We start from the raw sequence: 17357 nt of genomic DNA, 5'->3' as shown, positions 1-17357 counted from the left end.
CATGAGCAACGCAGCGAAATCTACGGATGATTCCAGTGACGGGTGTTGAAGCAGGCAGAGGCAGAATGTAATGTATTTTTGTCTCTGCGGAGATCATTTGAGTTTGTTTACAGCACATCCACACATTACATTATTACATTTGATTTAGCTGACGCTTTTATCCAAAGCTACTTATAATAAGTGCATTCAACCATGAGGGTACAAACCCAGAACAACAAGAATCAAGCAATTACATTTTCTTCAAGAAAGCCAAACTACATAGTGCTATATGTAAGTGCCATTTAAGTGCTACTAAATATATTTTTATATATATATATATATTATTCTTTTTTTATCCAACCTCTAGTCGGAAGAGATGTGTCTTTGGTTTGCAGCGTTATTTAGACTTTCTGATGTCCTGATGTCACTGGGGAGCTCGCTCCACCATTTAGGAGCCAGGACAGCAAAGAGTCGTGATTTTGTTGAGTGGTTAGCCCTCGGTGAGGGATCAGCAAGTTGATTGGCATTGGTATAATCAGCGGTCATTCTCTAACCAGGTCATCGGTTCGATACCAGTCTTTCCCATCTGCATGCTGAGGTGTCTTTGTGCAAGATACTGGAACCACATAAAAAAGGTGCTGCCCATAGACGCAATGTTTGAATGTGTGTGTGGATGGAAAAAACTGAACTGTAAAGTGCTTTGAGGGATAAAAACAAGACTAGAAAAGTGCTATAAAATTAAATGCAGTTTACTATTCAGTGCATGTCTGAAAGCAGCGTGGTGACTTACATTATCCTGCCTTACTTTTTAGTGTTCTGCTTAAGCTAAGAGCAGTAAAGCTTCAGACGTTCAAAGAACATTCACAATTTATTCCATGACCAACACTGAAAAAGGAGTCACAAGGATAATATACTCATCATCATCCTTCCTTTAGAATATTCTGTGTTCCTTTGTTATCTCTGTCCATGCACCCATCCCTCTATCTGTCTGTTTGTCTGTACATTTAGGGTCTGCTGCAGGAAGTGAAGATTTTCGATTGATCAAAACAAGGCCAAGACAAACAAGAACAGAAAGGAGGAGGAGGTTGAAAGATCCCCCTTTATTTAAAAAAATAAAGGTGACTTTTTCATTTCTCTATAATAAAAAACAGCATGAAAGAGAAACTGCAAATGCAATGATTTAGAATTCAAATTTAAAATATTTGATATTCATCAGGATTTTTATAAAATGAAACCCTTCACATTATGTTTTTAAACCAACCAGCTTATTTAGAAAGACCCCATCGTTCTGAAGGCTGAATGGTTTGGTTTAGTCTTTCCATGAGTCACCAATGCTGCAGGCTATTGATCACCCACTGAATAATTAATGTGCATGTGCAGGAATAACAGAGAAATGCCATCTTGAAGTTTCAGCTGTGGAAATAGGAAACCTCTGTCTATTTCTGATCTGTGCATGTGTGAATGTAACAGACTGCCATTGCAATGATCGTTCACATACATGCATTTTCTCAGCCCTTCACAACGGGTGTCATGTTTTCTAACTGTAAAGCTGTGAGATGATTTGAAAGCCTGTGTTTCTAGTCCTTGATACAGAAAAAATTGAATGCAAGAGGGAGGCTGAGGAGGCGACACGAGAGGCAGAATTGACGTTTCTATTCCATACAACTGGAACTGCTTCTTTAGGGCATACTTCACAAATTAGTTCCATGGAGCTGCATTTGGCTTGTTTATTTGGATGTTAATTTAGTTGTTTTGCCCGCCTAATGTCTGTAATTATGATAATGGGCTAATATGAGTGCTTTTGGCGGCGCACTGTGAATGTGCATGACAACATGCCTGTGAGCCATAACTTAATATCCATACAAGTGCGAATTTCACTCATCACTCGATATAATGCTTTTTTGTTAATTCTTTTAAGCTCTGCTTCATCGACACACATTAAAAAATAATTTTATCTCAAAGCACATGCTGAGAGACGCTGCAGATTGATTCATGCACGCTTAATTTTTGCACTCAAATCTCTTGTAATCCCGGAGAAAGAGAGGGACTCCTGCTCAAGAGATGTGGGCATTGTGAGATGACTTCGAGAAGCAGTTAGCAAAGCAGAATCAAACTGTAATTAACTCAATGACAATATTAAACAATACTCAGTTGTATTAAAGCAAGCCTATGACAAAAATATTTAAGCACAACTTCTCGTTATCCATCCTTCATATGGTAAAGAGGGATGTGTCACAAATTTCAAGAGGCTTCACATAGCTCAAATCATTTCCAGAAGATAAAACAGGCGGTCTGCAGATAAAGACACTCATCTGAGGTAATAAAGGCAGCACAGCGGCTGAGTGGTTTGTTTATTGCCCTGTAACCAGAATATGAACTAATCTTTCTTCTTCTTATGTCCTGCTTTTGTCACAGAGTAGATGTTTTGTCGCCTCAGTGTTTTTAACATGTGTTTTTGTCCTTACAATGCATGGATTGATTCTTTGAAGATTTTGCTAGTGCTTTTGGGGGGTTTCTCTCAGGTGCTCCACTTTCCAGCAAAACTCCAGTGACATGAAGGCTTGATATTTCAAAGAAGATAACAAGGAAGAAGAATCTTTGCAGAGAGAAGTGACAGAAAACCCTGTGATGTTTGTGACTGATGCTGTTCCTAGTTTCATGAATTATTTTTAGTGACATCCAGTGGTGGTGTTGCATATTGTAACCAAATGAATACCACTTGCTTTATGAAATCTTCACACAGGGAAAATGTATGTGCTTAAAAATGGGGCAAAGGAAACATAGTAGGACCTCTTCGTGATCAGTAAAACCCAAAACTGATACAATTGGTTCAAAAGTCCACAACAATACAGTTTGTAAAGAGAGTAAGTGCCACAACTTGAGTGTCTGTTGATTTATATTAAACTTCTGTGTATTTTCAGTTTACTTATTATTTAAGACGATGCCACTGAGGATTGTAGTTTAGTGAAACAGTCCAGCACATCACGTATCTTTGAAAAACTACTGTACTAATCGGTGTCGAGAAAATGTTCTAGGTGTTGACAGAACATTTTTTCTGAGCATAAATACCACGCATAACAGATTGACAGTTTACTTTGTTAAAACCAACAGTTTTAATTTAAGCCCAAACATCTTGTGACCTCTGACAGTTTAATAGCAGGTCTTCAAATGTTTCATCTTCATTGCCTCACCTTCCCTGTTTAATATGTATAGCAGAGTGAGGATACCTGAGCCTGTCGGGCCCTGACGGATCCTGAGAGGAATCGGGTCAGGCTGGGCTTCAACCAAAATTCTGAAATCAAATTCTGGTTGCAGTTGATTCAGTCACCTTAGGTTGGTTATCTACTTGATTTGTTATCAAGGTGAAGGCGCCGGCAAGGAGGATATCAGACAACATTTAGGCTTCAAACCTGGTGTAAATGACGCAGTTTCGAGTTGAATGTGAATGTCAGGGCTTGCGGACACCTGGATGACACCACGCGAGGAGTATGGAGGCATGTTACTTGGGCTGCAAACCACTCCATCAGCATTGTGGTGAGATAATGAATGAATTAAAACATGTCTGTGAACTATCCCTTTAAGTTTAAACTGTATAAGTGCCAGTGTTCGGTTTGTGTGTTCCAGTCCACTGTAGAAACACAACGGTGCAACATGGCAGACTACGTGGGAGAGCCGCTCCTGATCTACACGAAGGACAACATGATTATTGTTCCATTCCATTTGTGCCGACAGATCCCGCCAAAGCTTTCACACTGGTTGTTAAATCTTTTACTCAAATACAGTGCAGAGCTGAGATATCTCATACAGTATTCACTCAGCATCAATGGATGTTTGAGAGCAATCCATCTTAACTATCTATTTAATTGCAGCAAAAAGAGAACCATCTTTTACAATAAAGCTCATCTGTGTTTCCTAAAAAGGAAAGAGAAAGTAGAAAAAGCTGAAAAACTTGTGTGTCAATTACATTGTGTAATGATTCCCTCCGCTACATCCTGTTTGTAAGATTTCATCTCGTTAAATGTAATATGTGCCACATTTACATGTTTAACACACTAAAGGCAGCTTGTGTGTCTTATTCATCAAACACAAAATGACGTTGTTACACATAGTCAGAGCTGTACTGACAACCTTCACTCGAGATGTGACTCGTCAGAAGTCATTAACAAGATCTGAGACTTGATTTCACTTTTTGCATAAGAACTGTAATTATACTGCAGCTATTCCATGTTATTACATTTCTCCAAAAGTGGACAAAACTTCATTTAGACATAATTTTGGAAAACGTGTCTGGAGTTTGAAATGACTCATTCATGGAACGCATGCTGGCAAATGTGATTCTGTGAATAAACTCTGTCTTTGTGTGTTTCCAGTGTCAAAATGTTCCAAGTGATTTTGTTTTGGTTTTATTTAGTTTCTTTCAACCTAGTTTTTTGGACTGTGCATGCTTTTGTATCTTGTCTGTTTGTAGAATTATTTGTGCCTTATTAAAGGACCTTTTTAGATAATGTAGTGGCTCCTGTGTTTGAGTCATGCTTTTCCCCAATTCCTGACACATGAGAGTTAAGATCAAATATTATGTAATTTATGTTCATGTCTTACTTGATCTTTAGAATCTGCCCCTGCACAAAACCAAATGTTTGCTGATGTCATCACCTAAAAACCAAGTGATATAATTTATTAATGACCTCTTACTTGTGGCTTTTGACTGACTAATCCAGTGACTGAAATGCCTAAAACATCAATGTGTTTTATTATCAGATCATGAGAGTTCGCCTCTGATTACCTGTGACATATTCATGTCAAAATGGCTGCCATTGAGCCGCAGTGCCCTACATTAAAGCCTACAATGCCCTACATTAAAGAGATAGTGACACATCTAAATTAACCAAACAGTTAAATTCCTGAAAGTGAACACATTTCTACATCTCATATCATCAAATTACTGTAGCTTAATGGAGCCTTGAACTCAGTGTGGCTGAATTAAGAGAAATTGCATTATAATGTTTTTTAATACTAGCACCTTTTACTGTTAAATTTGCATTATAGTTATTTCTGTTTCCCTTTTGTGTGCTCTTCTCTGTTGAACATCCTATGAAAGACAATGTTTAAATTGGGATGCATTAAAAGAGACTGTTTTATTGACTGAAATTAAATTTCGAATGTTGAACCTGAGAGGAATAAAACGAAAAAACATCCACATGCCTATGCATTTACATGTATTTTTAATTAAACTCATTGCACACCCACATATTATGTTTCTACCTTTTTTCAGTCAATACTCTATTATATTTGCCTGCACTTCTACTTTGATTCGCAACCAGGTTTATGCAGAGTTAAACTATAACTCATGTATTGCGTAACCTTTATTCACCTTTAACATTAATATTTGTGTGAATATGTAGGTTTTGATCGTTATGACACAAACTTACAGTATGATATAATTATACAGTATATTAGAACTAATACAAATAACACAAACTATAGGTCTAGTTAGAAAGTGAATTAACTTGTATCTACCTTCGCTTCACCAGTTTGGATTTTGTCCTTCCCCAATTCCATTCTTACTTGAAGTATTTTTCTTGAACTGTGTGTGGACATAACAGTGTGTCCTTTCAAAGTGCTCACCAACCCTCAGATGATTCCAACAGACCAAGTGGTGTCATGACTCCCCTTAATGACAAGGGACATATCTGGCAGCTCCTGCGGGAAATGACAAACTGATCGTCAGGCATTCCCTTCAGAGTAACATATTTAAATCACCTTGAAATTTAGGAGCAGTAACAGTGCTAGAGGCAGACGTGTGGCCTGTGTGCGTGTGTTTTCCATGTGTGACCTTCTAACGAAGCATGCTGTGGAAGGAAAGGGTGGATTAAACTGGACCGATGTAAAGCAGGAGACGCAGTGATGATGGTCACAGTCGTGATGTGGGAGGTGAGACTGCAAGAGAGAGACGGATGTGACACTATAGGAGAAAGTGACCTGAGGCGCTTAGGGTTTGATGTAGCGTTTTGAACATATGACATCATGACAATATGCACTGCACACTTCATATCCAGCCAAGGAAAGGAAGGGGCCATTTCAGCAGTGTGTGTGTGTGTGTGTGTGTGTTCTTTTATTGCTCCACTTTCCTCCTCAGGCATCCAGAGGTCTGTTAAAACTTAATGCACTCTGGATAGATATCAATATTTTAAAAAAGGAAAATGAGCGAATGGTTAAGACTCACCCAACTACAGGCTGTGAGTGACCATCATCTTTCATGAGCAAATCAGCTTTAGATATATATATAGATATAGATATATATGCACCCTAATTATTTCTCAAGATGAAAATGATTCACAAGGTAAACGAATGAAACTCCAAGGTGGTATATTCAAATGCTAATAGGTCTGAGACACTTTAAATAAACACAACAAAATATATTTTGTAAAATCTCATGGAGGCTTGATGATGTTGGTACAAACATCTTTATAAGCCATAAAATGTAATGTAGGTATTAAATGTAAATAAATTCATAGAGACGAGTAAAGGCCAGTAAAGACACAGGGACAGAAGGTGAGTGCATATGATAGGAAGTGAGTGTGATCAGCTAAAGAATAACAGACCTCTACAGCCCCACTGTGGATATCAGGTGTAACTTCAGGCACTTATTGTTTCCACTGAAGGCCCATAATTCGACTGAACGGCCACTTTGTTTTACTTGATGCATTCACATCCAATTCAAAGATCTGAAATCAGTTTAGTATAGTTGTGCAAATTCCTAAACAAGACTGTCATTTACTAAGTTACCATGCTCACGGTAAATGAGGGGCTTCAGGGGCCCTGTGTGGAGCCTTGGGTCATTTGCCTTTTTATCCAGGTTGGTGAAATACATCCCTCTCATTGTTTCAAAGACAACCGACTGTTGTTGTAAACATCCAGCTCTCAAACAATAATAAAAGGGACATATTGTAGAACTGTTTGACGTGGACTCACTAATGAAAAGGGATAATTCTGAAGTAGACTCTAGAGCAGGGCCCTTCAATAGACAGCCCGCGGGCCGAATCCGGCCCTCGGTCACGTGACTTTTTCGCTAAACACAAACCCACACGGTCTTTGCCGGACCCATTTGTCAACAAACCAGGTGAATCCAGCATGTCTGTGCAAGGAGAAGATAAGCTGCTGGAGATTGCAAATGACGGCGGCCTTAAAAGTATGTTTGAGAAAACAACTCTACCGGTGTTCTGTATTAAAGTCACGGCAGAATACCCTGAGATCGCCACAAGAGCACTAAAAACTCTGTTGCCATTTCCGACATCATATCTGTGCGAAGAGGAGTTTTCTGCTGTGACGACAACCAAAGCGAAATTACGGAGTAGGCTGGACATCAGCAACACACTTCGGGTGTCATTGTCACTATTAGCCCTAGATTGGACCGCCTTGTTGCAGAGAAACAGGCTCAGGGCTTCCACTGATTCAGCTAGTTGTATATCATTATATTTTGTCATATTTAAATTGGTGGAATTTCTTTTAATTAAGGAATTAATTTGGAATTTTAAATGAATTGTTAATATGCAGCCTTGAATTAATTATTGCGTGGCCACGTATTAATAATTCGAACGATTCACAATATAATTAGTGAACGAATTAACAGGATGACGCCCTGTGCACGCCTTGCTGGTAAGCAACCTCTGTTATGTTGTAATTCAATTCAGAGGCCTACTATGCAGTTTTATTTTGTACTTGTTGATGCACTTGGAAGTTGTTCTAAGTAAATTCTAAACAACTGATACAGTTCACCTGAACAGAGTGATTCATTTTAAAAGACATTTCCTTGATAGACTACCATGCACTTTTAAGTTGTTGCAATTCTATTCAGTTCCATGCAATGCACTTTGTTGGTGGAGATACATTTGATTCTGTCTGTCACTCAAATCTGTTTCAGTTTAATCTTAAGTATTGAGGATAATGACCAGTAAAGTTGTGTTGGTACAGCCATGTACAATTAAGTGCATGTTTTTGTTAGTTAATTGCATTTCTCCAATTGTCTGTTAATATGGCTTGGTTATTGCTCACCTGGTTTGATTTTTGAATCCTTGGGCCTATGCGTCCTCTTGGGCATATGTTGTAAAGCTTTCACAAAATAAAATATATTGACTCCTTCAGTATGTTGTTGTAATTTCTTGTTACCGTGATTACTCATATCCTCCGGCCCCTGACTTTGCCTCAGTTTCAAGAACCGGTCCCAGCTCCAAACTAATTGAAGAGCCCAGCTCTAGAGCATCACCACAGGACAATAGAACAGCCCATTCCAAAGGTTTAGAACAGGCACAACACAATGCAAATGTATCTGCCATATTACTGACAAAGTGTTTCAGGTCCTTCAGGAGTTTTTCTGTGTGTGAGAGCAGCTCATTTGACTGCACATACTTTAACTTTAAAGCATTTTACATAAAAACTATATGACACACCAGGGGAAAGAAACTGAAAAAGCACAATATGTCTCCTTTAATGTTGGACTGGACTGGTTAGGTAGTCAGAGACTAAACTCTGAATGAATACTAATGTCAGATAATGTCAGATATAGGTCAAACCTGTAGTGTAGAAAACTGCCAAAATGGCCACTAAATCACAAAATGGCGGGCCACCTGTTGCGTTTTTCCTATAGCACCACTGACTTTTTGTCTGGTCATTATACACCCGGGCTACGATTCTTGCTAAGATTGGTGAAAGCTAACTGAGAGCTTTTCCTTAGATTGCGCTGTTGAGCCATTTTGCCACGTCCATTTCAAATTACTCCAGAATTGAAATAATTTTAGGGTTTTGAATTTCCTGCAAACTTTGGTTAGAATTTGAGCATGTCTAGGCCCTGAAAAAAACCCAAAAGGGAAATAAAAATCCTCCCACCGTTGGTGCTCGGGCCCTTATTAATGACATTTATCACAATCATTTTCTTCCTTTTTTTCTTTGGGAGGGCGGCGCCGTATCGCCCCCTATTGACCAGCAGCCCCTGGACTACATAAAGTGAGTTGAGATAAGCTGAGCTGAGATGGGATGGGATGAGATGAGATGAAATGAGATGAGATGAGATGAGATGAGATGAGATGGGATGGGATGAGATGAGATGAGATGAGATGAGATGAAATGAGATTAGATTAGATGAGATGAGATGAGATGAGATGAGATGAGATGGGATGAGATTAGATGAGATGAGATGAGATGAGATGAGATGAGATGGGATGAGATGAGATGAGATGGGATGAGATGGGATGGGATGAGATGAAATGGGATGGGATGGGATGGGATTAGATTAGTTGAGATGATTTGAGACAAGATGAGATGAGATGAGCTGAGATGAAGTGAGATGTGATTGGATGAGGTGAGATGAGAAGAGATGAGGTGAGATGTGATTGGATGAGGTGAGATGAGGTGAGATGTGAATGGATGAGTCTAGATGAGAAGAGATGAGGGAGGGGAGATGCTATAAAATCGGATTCCATCAGATTAGATGAGGTCAGGTCAGATGCAATTAGATGAGGTGAGATAAGAAGAGGTGAGGTGAGACAATTGTCCTGAATTTTTTTTGCTGCTCATCTTTTACATGTCTGTCCTGGATCCCTCATTTGCTTCCAACTTGCTTCCAATTAAGAGGTTTCTCAATTCCTCTGTTCCCCAACCCCACAATAAGGCTGCCAAAGACTTAAGACGGCCATTATTCCCGAGATATTGATTTGATTAGGTTTGTGAAACATTTTATGGTGCTACAAATTAATCTGCTGCGACTGCTATGACTGAATCATCTCAGGGATAATGTGGAGACAAAGACAAGCCAGATTTTTTTATTTGTATGATTTTATCTGAAAATGTCACTATTATTTTGTCATATTTGTAACAAATATAGCCAGAATGTGCCATTTCTTCTTGGTTAACATTGTATTTGATTTATGGAAATCATTTCACAACCTCGGGCAGCAAAGTGGTGCTGTGGTAAGCACGTTTTCCTCACAGCAAAGAGATCAGGGTCTTTCTATGTGGAGTCTGCATGATCTCCCCATATCTGCGTGGGTTTTCTCGAGGTACTCCAGCTTCCTCCTACACTCGAAAGAACTGCAGATTGGGGCAGATTGATCAGGAAGGTATGACTGGATGATGTCTTTGTGTGTTGACTCTGTGATACTCTGGTGACATGTCCAGGGTGTACCACGCCTCTTTCAAAATGGCAGCTGGGATTGGCTCAAGATCCCCCCACAACCATAAAAGGACAGTATAAATAATGGATGGGTGGATGGATGAATGGATGGGTGGATCCAGACGGCCACATCCTGGATTGTGACTTATGGGTCGTGGTTGCCGTTGATCGTTGATTATGATATAAAGAAATTGCTAAGGTATAGAATATGCTTCCTCACATATTGTCACGTGTTATGGAAGCAGGAGAACCCACAAATGCAGAACAAAAAGTGTAACAAAACAGTATCCTTTAATTCAGGAATATTCAACAAACCAAAAAAGCACAGGAAAACATAGGAGAGATATGAGCTGACTAAACAAGTCATCCCTGCTCTCTGTCTCTGGGCTGTGGCACACTCCTCCCTCTTTCTCTCCTTCCTCTGCCTCTGCCTCAGTCCCCTCCTCTGACGCATCACTTTCCACTTGCTGTGCATCTGGGAACAAGGCACAATTTACTATTGCAGCATTAATCTACACTTGTATTAACCATAATCATCTACTTTTGCACCTAATCAATAATAGACCTAAAATATTGCAATATTGTGTTGTACAACTGGTACATGTCTTATTCTTACCTTGTGCTCTTTGTAATCCAGCTTATCAGGGATCAGCTGCCTTTAGCAGCCTCACACAGCTCCCTTTTTTTGCTTTTATCGCCTCACTTTACAAGGCATGCATTGCACTAGAATGAAATATCAGGGGAAAATATGATACACCGAAAACACACACAAACAGTGACATTTCGTTTTCCACAGGATTTTCATGTCAACAATGTTATTTATTCTACTGAAACAAATTTCTTTCCAGTTAGATATTGTGTTATTGTGATTGGGCTGCTGTACATATCACTGTTGCTTCTGTTGAAATAATATTTTGGGATATTTAAAATATTTTCATCCTGTTCTGAATTTATATATATTTTTTTTAATTTGAATGATAATTAAATAAATAAAAAACTAGTATTGATAATTGGGAGGATGAAAAAAATCACAGTCAAATCCATTCACTAAAAGACTTGAAGGACTGTTTTGTGATTTTAAATTTTTTATGGCACACACACAGTGTGTAAAATGGTGGACAGTAGTACTCGTCCATGACATAAGAAATAAATAAAGAAACAAAACAGCCATCATATGTATTTCCCTTAGTGCGCACAGCATTATTAACCACATCTATGCATATTCATTGCTCAGTGCGGTCAATGTAGAAATACACGCAAATACATGCAAACCCCATTTACCGGTGTTAAAGCGTTTGCACCCGCTGCCTCAGACAGCGCTGGGTGTCCGGGTGGCAGCCGCAGCAGAGGGCACATCAGGGTGAGCTCAAGTCAAAACCCCAAACCCCAAACCCCATCATGTGACTGACGGCAGCCAAGTCCTTTCATTTATAGCTAAATTATTATTCATTGTTAAATGTTCCTGCATGAAGGGCAGGATTTCACACACAAACAAAAAAAGGAAAACATGCCTCTGACAAAACGGCACTTTTGGGCATCAGTGGCAAAGGGGCGGGTTCAGGGCGGGTCCAGCCCCCCCTACACGTGCATGGTACACAGGCTAGGCCGGGGTAATTGGACAAATGAGGATCAGGTGGAGACAATCACAAGGGCGGGAAACAGGACAAAGACAGGAAGTCAAGCTAGAAATACGCAAGGAGAAAGAAAACTTCAGAATAAAACAGGAAACAGAACTCACGGAGAAACGTAAATCCAAACACAAGGAACACAGGTTCAGGCAAAAACAAGCAAAGGATCTGTAATCAAAACCCAAGCACTTTTTATCCAGGAGGCCAGAGTAATAAGTGCAGAGTCATGACACATATTCTACTATTACTGTCATTTACAATTGTCATTGTTGCTGCTACCTGCATCTCTGTCACACATTCTCTTTAGTCAACATACTGTGAACATTGATACACCTCTCCATCGATGTCAGTCTTTTCTCATGAATGTTTTATTCTTTTATTGACGTGCTCTGATACACAGTTATTTCACTCCTCTCCGCCCTGCTAGAGGGATCCGCCGCTTTCTGGTCTCTAGGATGTGTTTGCTAGGTTTGCTCACTCCTGTTTAGATTTGATTGATTGAAATGACTGGTGCTACTCTCATCCAGACCCACTACTGTATTCATATGCCTTTATAGAACAGCATCCTTGTTGATGTGTGCTGACGGTGGATCGGTAGTCATGGCGCAGGTCTGTGAGTTAAGCCGTGAGTCGGTTTATCCCTCATCCCTCTCAGCAGGGCAGGGCCCGCCGCCACCGCTCCTGCAGGCACCCGCACACATACAGGGCCGATCCACCGGCTGGGGCCGGATCCCGTTGCCATGGCGATGACGTCATGCTGCAGCACCGGGAAGGAGGGCGCGTGCGCAGTAGGAGGGGGAGGAGCAAGATGACTAGAGAACTGCGTAGCCTTATAGCACAGCCACAGCTTCTGCGCCATTCAACCCGGGAGAGTCCACCGACGCAGCAGCAGCCACCACCGACAGCCAGCCGCCAGCATCCAGCCAGCAGCACCGGAGACGGTACCAGCTTCTTCTTCGTAGCAGAGCCACCACCACCGCACCGACAACATGCGTGAGATCCTGCATCTGCAGGCCGGCCAGTGCGGAAACCAGATTGGAGCAAAGGTAGGACGTAACGCTTGTACGCAGCCGCCGAGGCCCTAATCCACCTGATCACCGCTTTATTTTAACTGGACTCGATTGTATTCTGCCCCGCCACGACGCCATGTCTCCCCACCCGAGCCAGTAAGCCCCGTCACGACGCCACGTCTCCCTCACTGGAGACAATAAGCCCATTCACGACGCTATTCCCCCCCCCCCCCACACGAGGCCGTTAGCCCCGTTACGACGCTTTTTCTCCCAGACCGAGACGGTTAGCCCCGCCACGACGCCATTTCTCCCAACCCGAGCCATTAAGCCCCGGCACGACGCCATTTCTCTGCACCGCAGCCGGTAACTAGGTCACAGCGAGGAGGGGAGGGTTGAGTGCCCACAGCCGCTCTCACGAGTATGGGCGGTGGCCGCGGAGATGTCCCCGCCGAATTTCACACGAGGCGCGCAAACCTAGCGCCGTCGTTGGGAGACAGAGGCGCGAAGAAACCAGATCCGTGTTTCAGGCTGAACCCAGACAATCAGACGAAAGAACACTGCGTACGTGTGTGTGAGATGGAGGGTGGTGTGATCGAGGTGTGGCTCGCAATTCACAAGAACGCCGACAGGCGCGCCCCCCCCCATCACGCACACACACACGCCTTCCCCTACCCGCATTGGATCATATAAAATGAAATCCGTAATTGGGTCAAACGCAGAGGTTTATCCCCATCTCTGCATGACGCAGTGTGAATGGCATCAGCCTCTGTGCAGGGATCCGTCGAGTAAAGATAAACTTGAGATAGAATAATTTATATTCAGATATCATTCTAGGGCGTCAACCAACAAGATTTAATTTAATCCGTCAGTTACTCTTCTGTTCTATCGTTAATAATGTGTCTGAGATGGAGAAATACAACCATTAATCAATAAATCATTGGTGAAGACCGTGATCAGACATGCATTTTAGGTTTTAACAATATACACTGCAGAACCTCCAAATAACCACAAGTGAGGGATCCCTCCCCCAGGGCGGAGAGAAGCTGGTATCATGAATGGGTTATCTTATAATATAATTCTATCATTTGTTTTCTGCTGAAACAAAATGGTATTTGGGCAGTAAAGCAATATCCTCTATAGCAACATATCAATAAAATGCGTATATAAAATAATTGCTATGCAATTCAAAGGGCATCATTTGTCCATGAGGGGCACAGGGCGTCATCCATGGGAGTGGTCAGTGGAGGTTGGCTGCAGAGTTTTCTTGTAACATCCACCATCAGGTTGCTGAAAGATCTGGGGATCCACGGACAAGCCCTGCGTCAGAACGTAAAAGAAACATCGCACACTGCAGAACGCTGCAGCCAATGACTATTGATCAGGATGAAAGATCCCAACTGGGCCCCAAGATTCTGATCATCCTGTGGTGCAACAACCTTAGAAGATGTCTTGTGATTAAAAGGCCAAAATAGAGATGTGTCTCTACCATCCTATTACATTAATTGGCGGTAGGCCTTGATTAGTGCAGCAGAACGTTTTGTCCTCTGTTCAAGTGTTTAGTTTACAAAGGCATAGTGTCTGATCTACTGAGCCGGCCACATGGCTTTCATAGTACGAGCAATTGGTCAGATTAACCTTTAGCCTTAATTTACTTAAGTTCAGCCTGTATCTTTGTAAGCTAAAAACATTTGATGGTGCTCAGGTGCACACTTGCGCCCCTCACATCTGCTGGTGGCCACTGACACCTGCTAACATCTACATAACCTAGATTGTGGAGAAGACGCTCAAATGTACTAGGGATATCTCGTCCTATATTCTAAAACATCACGGTGATGCTGCTGTAGCTAAACATCTGCACCAGGTTGTAAAGTCTATCAGCTCCTGTGCTCGCTCATTATTTAACTTCACACTGTATTGTCAAAGATTTTACCAGCTGGTCTCTAATCTCACCCACCAATCTGTTCGCAGTTCTGGGAGGTGATCAGTGATGAGCATGGCATCGACCCAACAGGCAGTTACCATGGAGACAGCGACCTGCAGCTGGACAGAATAAATGTCTACTACAATGAAGCCTCAGGTAAAGACAGAAACGCATGCGTACTAATTTGTTATGTCTTTTTTCTAAGATAGTTCTGACCCATGCTTTTTCTGTTCAAGGTGGGAAATACGTCCCGAGGGCCATCTTGGTGGATCTGGAGCCAGGCACCATGGACTCTGTCCGCTCCGGCCCCTTTGGCCAGCTCTTCAGACCAGACAACTTTGTCTTCGGTACATTTCACAGTCACACACATGCACATTTAGTCACTCATTACACAAGAAAAATAATAAAATTATCAGCTTTTTAAATGAGAATTGCTGTAGTCTAAATTGCAAAGTAAAACAGTTTCAGAGTTGAAAGGACAAACTAAGGCAGTAGTGATAAATGAGGCTGAATACTCATAAGTTTAATTTGTATGTCGCCTGATAACATACATTATCACAAGGTACTTTTAGATAGCTAGACCTTAAAAATTATAGAAACTCATTCAGCAAACCTTTACACAGGAAGACCTTTTGAATCTCTGTGGGTGATCATCTGGTTTGACCGGTTTGGAGTGAGCAGAGATAAAAGAGAGGTGGGCTGAAAAGAAGACAAAGGAGAGGGAGAAAAGGAGAGCGACCAGGAACAGTTGTGTAGCTGTTGTATTTAAGCTCTATCAGACTGGTTGTCATATAAACAATGTTTTAGTAATACTTGTAGATTTAATGATGTGAATATTCAAAGGGAAGATTGTAATGAGTCCTTTCCCTCCAGGCCAGAGTGGAGCAGGTAACAACTGGGCCAAGGGCCACTACACAGAGGGGGCTGAGCTGGTGGACTCTGTCATGGACGTAGTGAGGAAGGAGGCTGAGAGCTGCGACTGTCTCCAGGGTTTCCAGCTCACACACTCCCTGGGTGGTGGTACCGGCTCCGGCATGGGAACGCTGCTCATCAGCAAGATCCGCGAGGAGTACCCCGATCGTATCATGAACACCTTCAGCGTGGTGCCCTCTCCTAAGGTACAGAGATTATGTCCAATTTCTTATTGTTTGTATGTTTTCTTACTCTTCAGCTCCCTGACCTCTGCATGTTCCATCTCTAGGTGTCAGACACAGTGGTTGAGCCCTACAACGCCACCCTGTCTGTCCACCAGCTGGTTGAGAACACAGATGAGACTTACTGCATCGACAACGAGGCCTTGTATGACATCTGCTTCCGTACCCTCAAACTCACCACACCCACTTACGGAGACCTCAACCATCTGGTCTCTGCCACCATGAGCGGCGTGACAACATGCCTGCGTTTCCCCGGCCAGCTCAACGCCGACCTCCGTAAATTGGCCGTCAACATGGTACCCTTCCCTCGTCTGCACTTCTTCATGCCCGGCTTTGCCCCCCTGACCAGCCGCGGCAGCCAGCAGTACAGAGCCCTCTCTGTGCCCGAACTCACTCAACAGATGTTCGATGCCAAGAACATGATGGCCGCCTGCGACCCACGCCACGGCCGCTACCTGACAGTGGCCGCCATCTTCCGTGGGCGCATGTCCATGAAGGAGGTGGACGAGCAGATGCTGAACGTGCAGAACAAGAACAGCAGCTACTTTGTGGAATGGATCCCCAACAACGTCAAGACAGCTGTGTGCGACATCCCTCCACGTGGGCTCAAGATGGCCGCCACCTTCATCGGCAACAGCACCGCCATCCAGGAGCTGTTTAAGCGCATCTCCGAGCAGTTCACCGCCATGTTCCGCAGAAAGGCCTTCCTCCATTGGTACACAGGCGAGGGCATGGATGAGATGGAGTTCACTGAGGCAGAGAGCAACATGAACGACCTGGTGTCCGAGTACCAGCAGTACCAGGACGCCACGGCCGAGGAGGGCGAGTTCGAGGAGGAAGGAGAGGAAGAAGTCGCCTAAGGCTGAAATCACTCATTTCTCCACTGCACTCGTCACAACTCCATCCATTCTTCCCCTGACTTCAGCCCTACTCTGCTCTCTACTCTTTATTTTTACAGTCCACTCATTCCCTTGCTCCCTTCCCTCTGTTTTGTTTTCTTTCCTCTCTTCCTCTCTCTCCACCTTGAGTAGGATTTACAACACCAAGCTGACCCTCCATCTTAGTTCTCATGTAGTGGTAGCTAACACAGTTGTGCTTGTGCTCTTTGTTCTGTAGCCTTCTGGTGATGTTCAATGATCACCCAGCAGTTCCATCAATAAAACGTTCAACTCACCTATATCTGAGCAATTGTCTATTTGCCATTGATTGAAATAAACTTGTGAAAAAAGATTTGTGTTTGATGCATAACATTTTTTTATTCTTTTTAAAATGATGTGTTAATATAGGAGATGGTTTCAATGTATATTTGTCAGTAAAGCTTTCACTCTGATCAACATTAAATATAGTTATGTAGATTAAACAGTTGTTGAACTAAACTGAATCGACCAAGGAGAGAATCAGCGACTCAGGTTTTCCTCGTGATGTCAGCATGAAACTAAAATGGACACCAGTATTGTCCACAGATTGGGTAATGTTACTTAATCACCACAAGGGGGCAGT

The 17357-nt window shown here is 42.3% G+C and overlaps 1 protein-coding gene across 1 annotated transcript; it reads left to right on the top strand.

The window, feature by feature from the left end:
• The first annotated feature begins 12620 nt into the window (after positions 1–12620).
• zgc:65894 (uncharacterized protein LOC335798 homolog) lies at positions 12621–17087 on the top strand. The gene is made up of 5 exons (XM_061083783.1): positions 12621–12818; positions 14751–14859; positions 14940–15050; positions 15577–15821; positions 15905–17087. The coding sequence occupies exons 1-5, from the start codon at positions 12762–12764 to the stop codon at positions 16715–16717; spliced, it is 1335 nt and encodes a 444-aa protein (XP_060939766.1). The 5' UTR covers positions 12621–12761; the 3' UTR covers positions 16718–17087.
• Positions 17088–17357: the final 270 nt, after the last annotated feature.

This window comes from Limanda limanda, chromosome 2 (genome assembly GCF_963576545.1).
Source record: "Limanda limanda chromosome 2, fLimLim1.1, whole genome shotgun sequence".
In the NCBI taxonomy this organism is placed as follows: domain Eukaryota; kingdom Metazoa; phylum Chordata; class Actinopteri; order Pleuronectiformes; family Pleuronectidae; genus Limanda; species Limanda limanda.
Note: the sequence above shows the minus strand (reverse complement) of the source record. Positions and strands in the feature narration are given on the sequence as shown.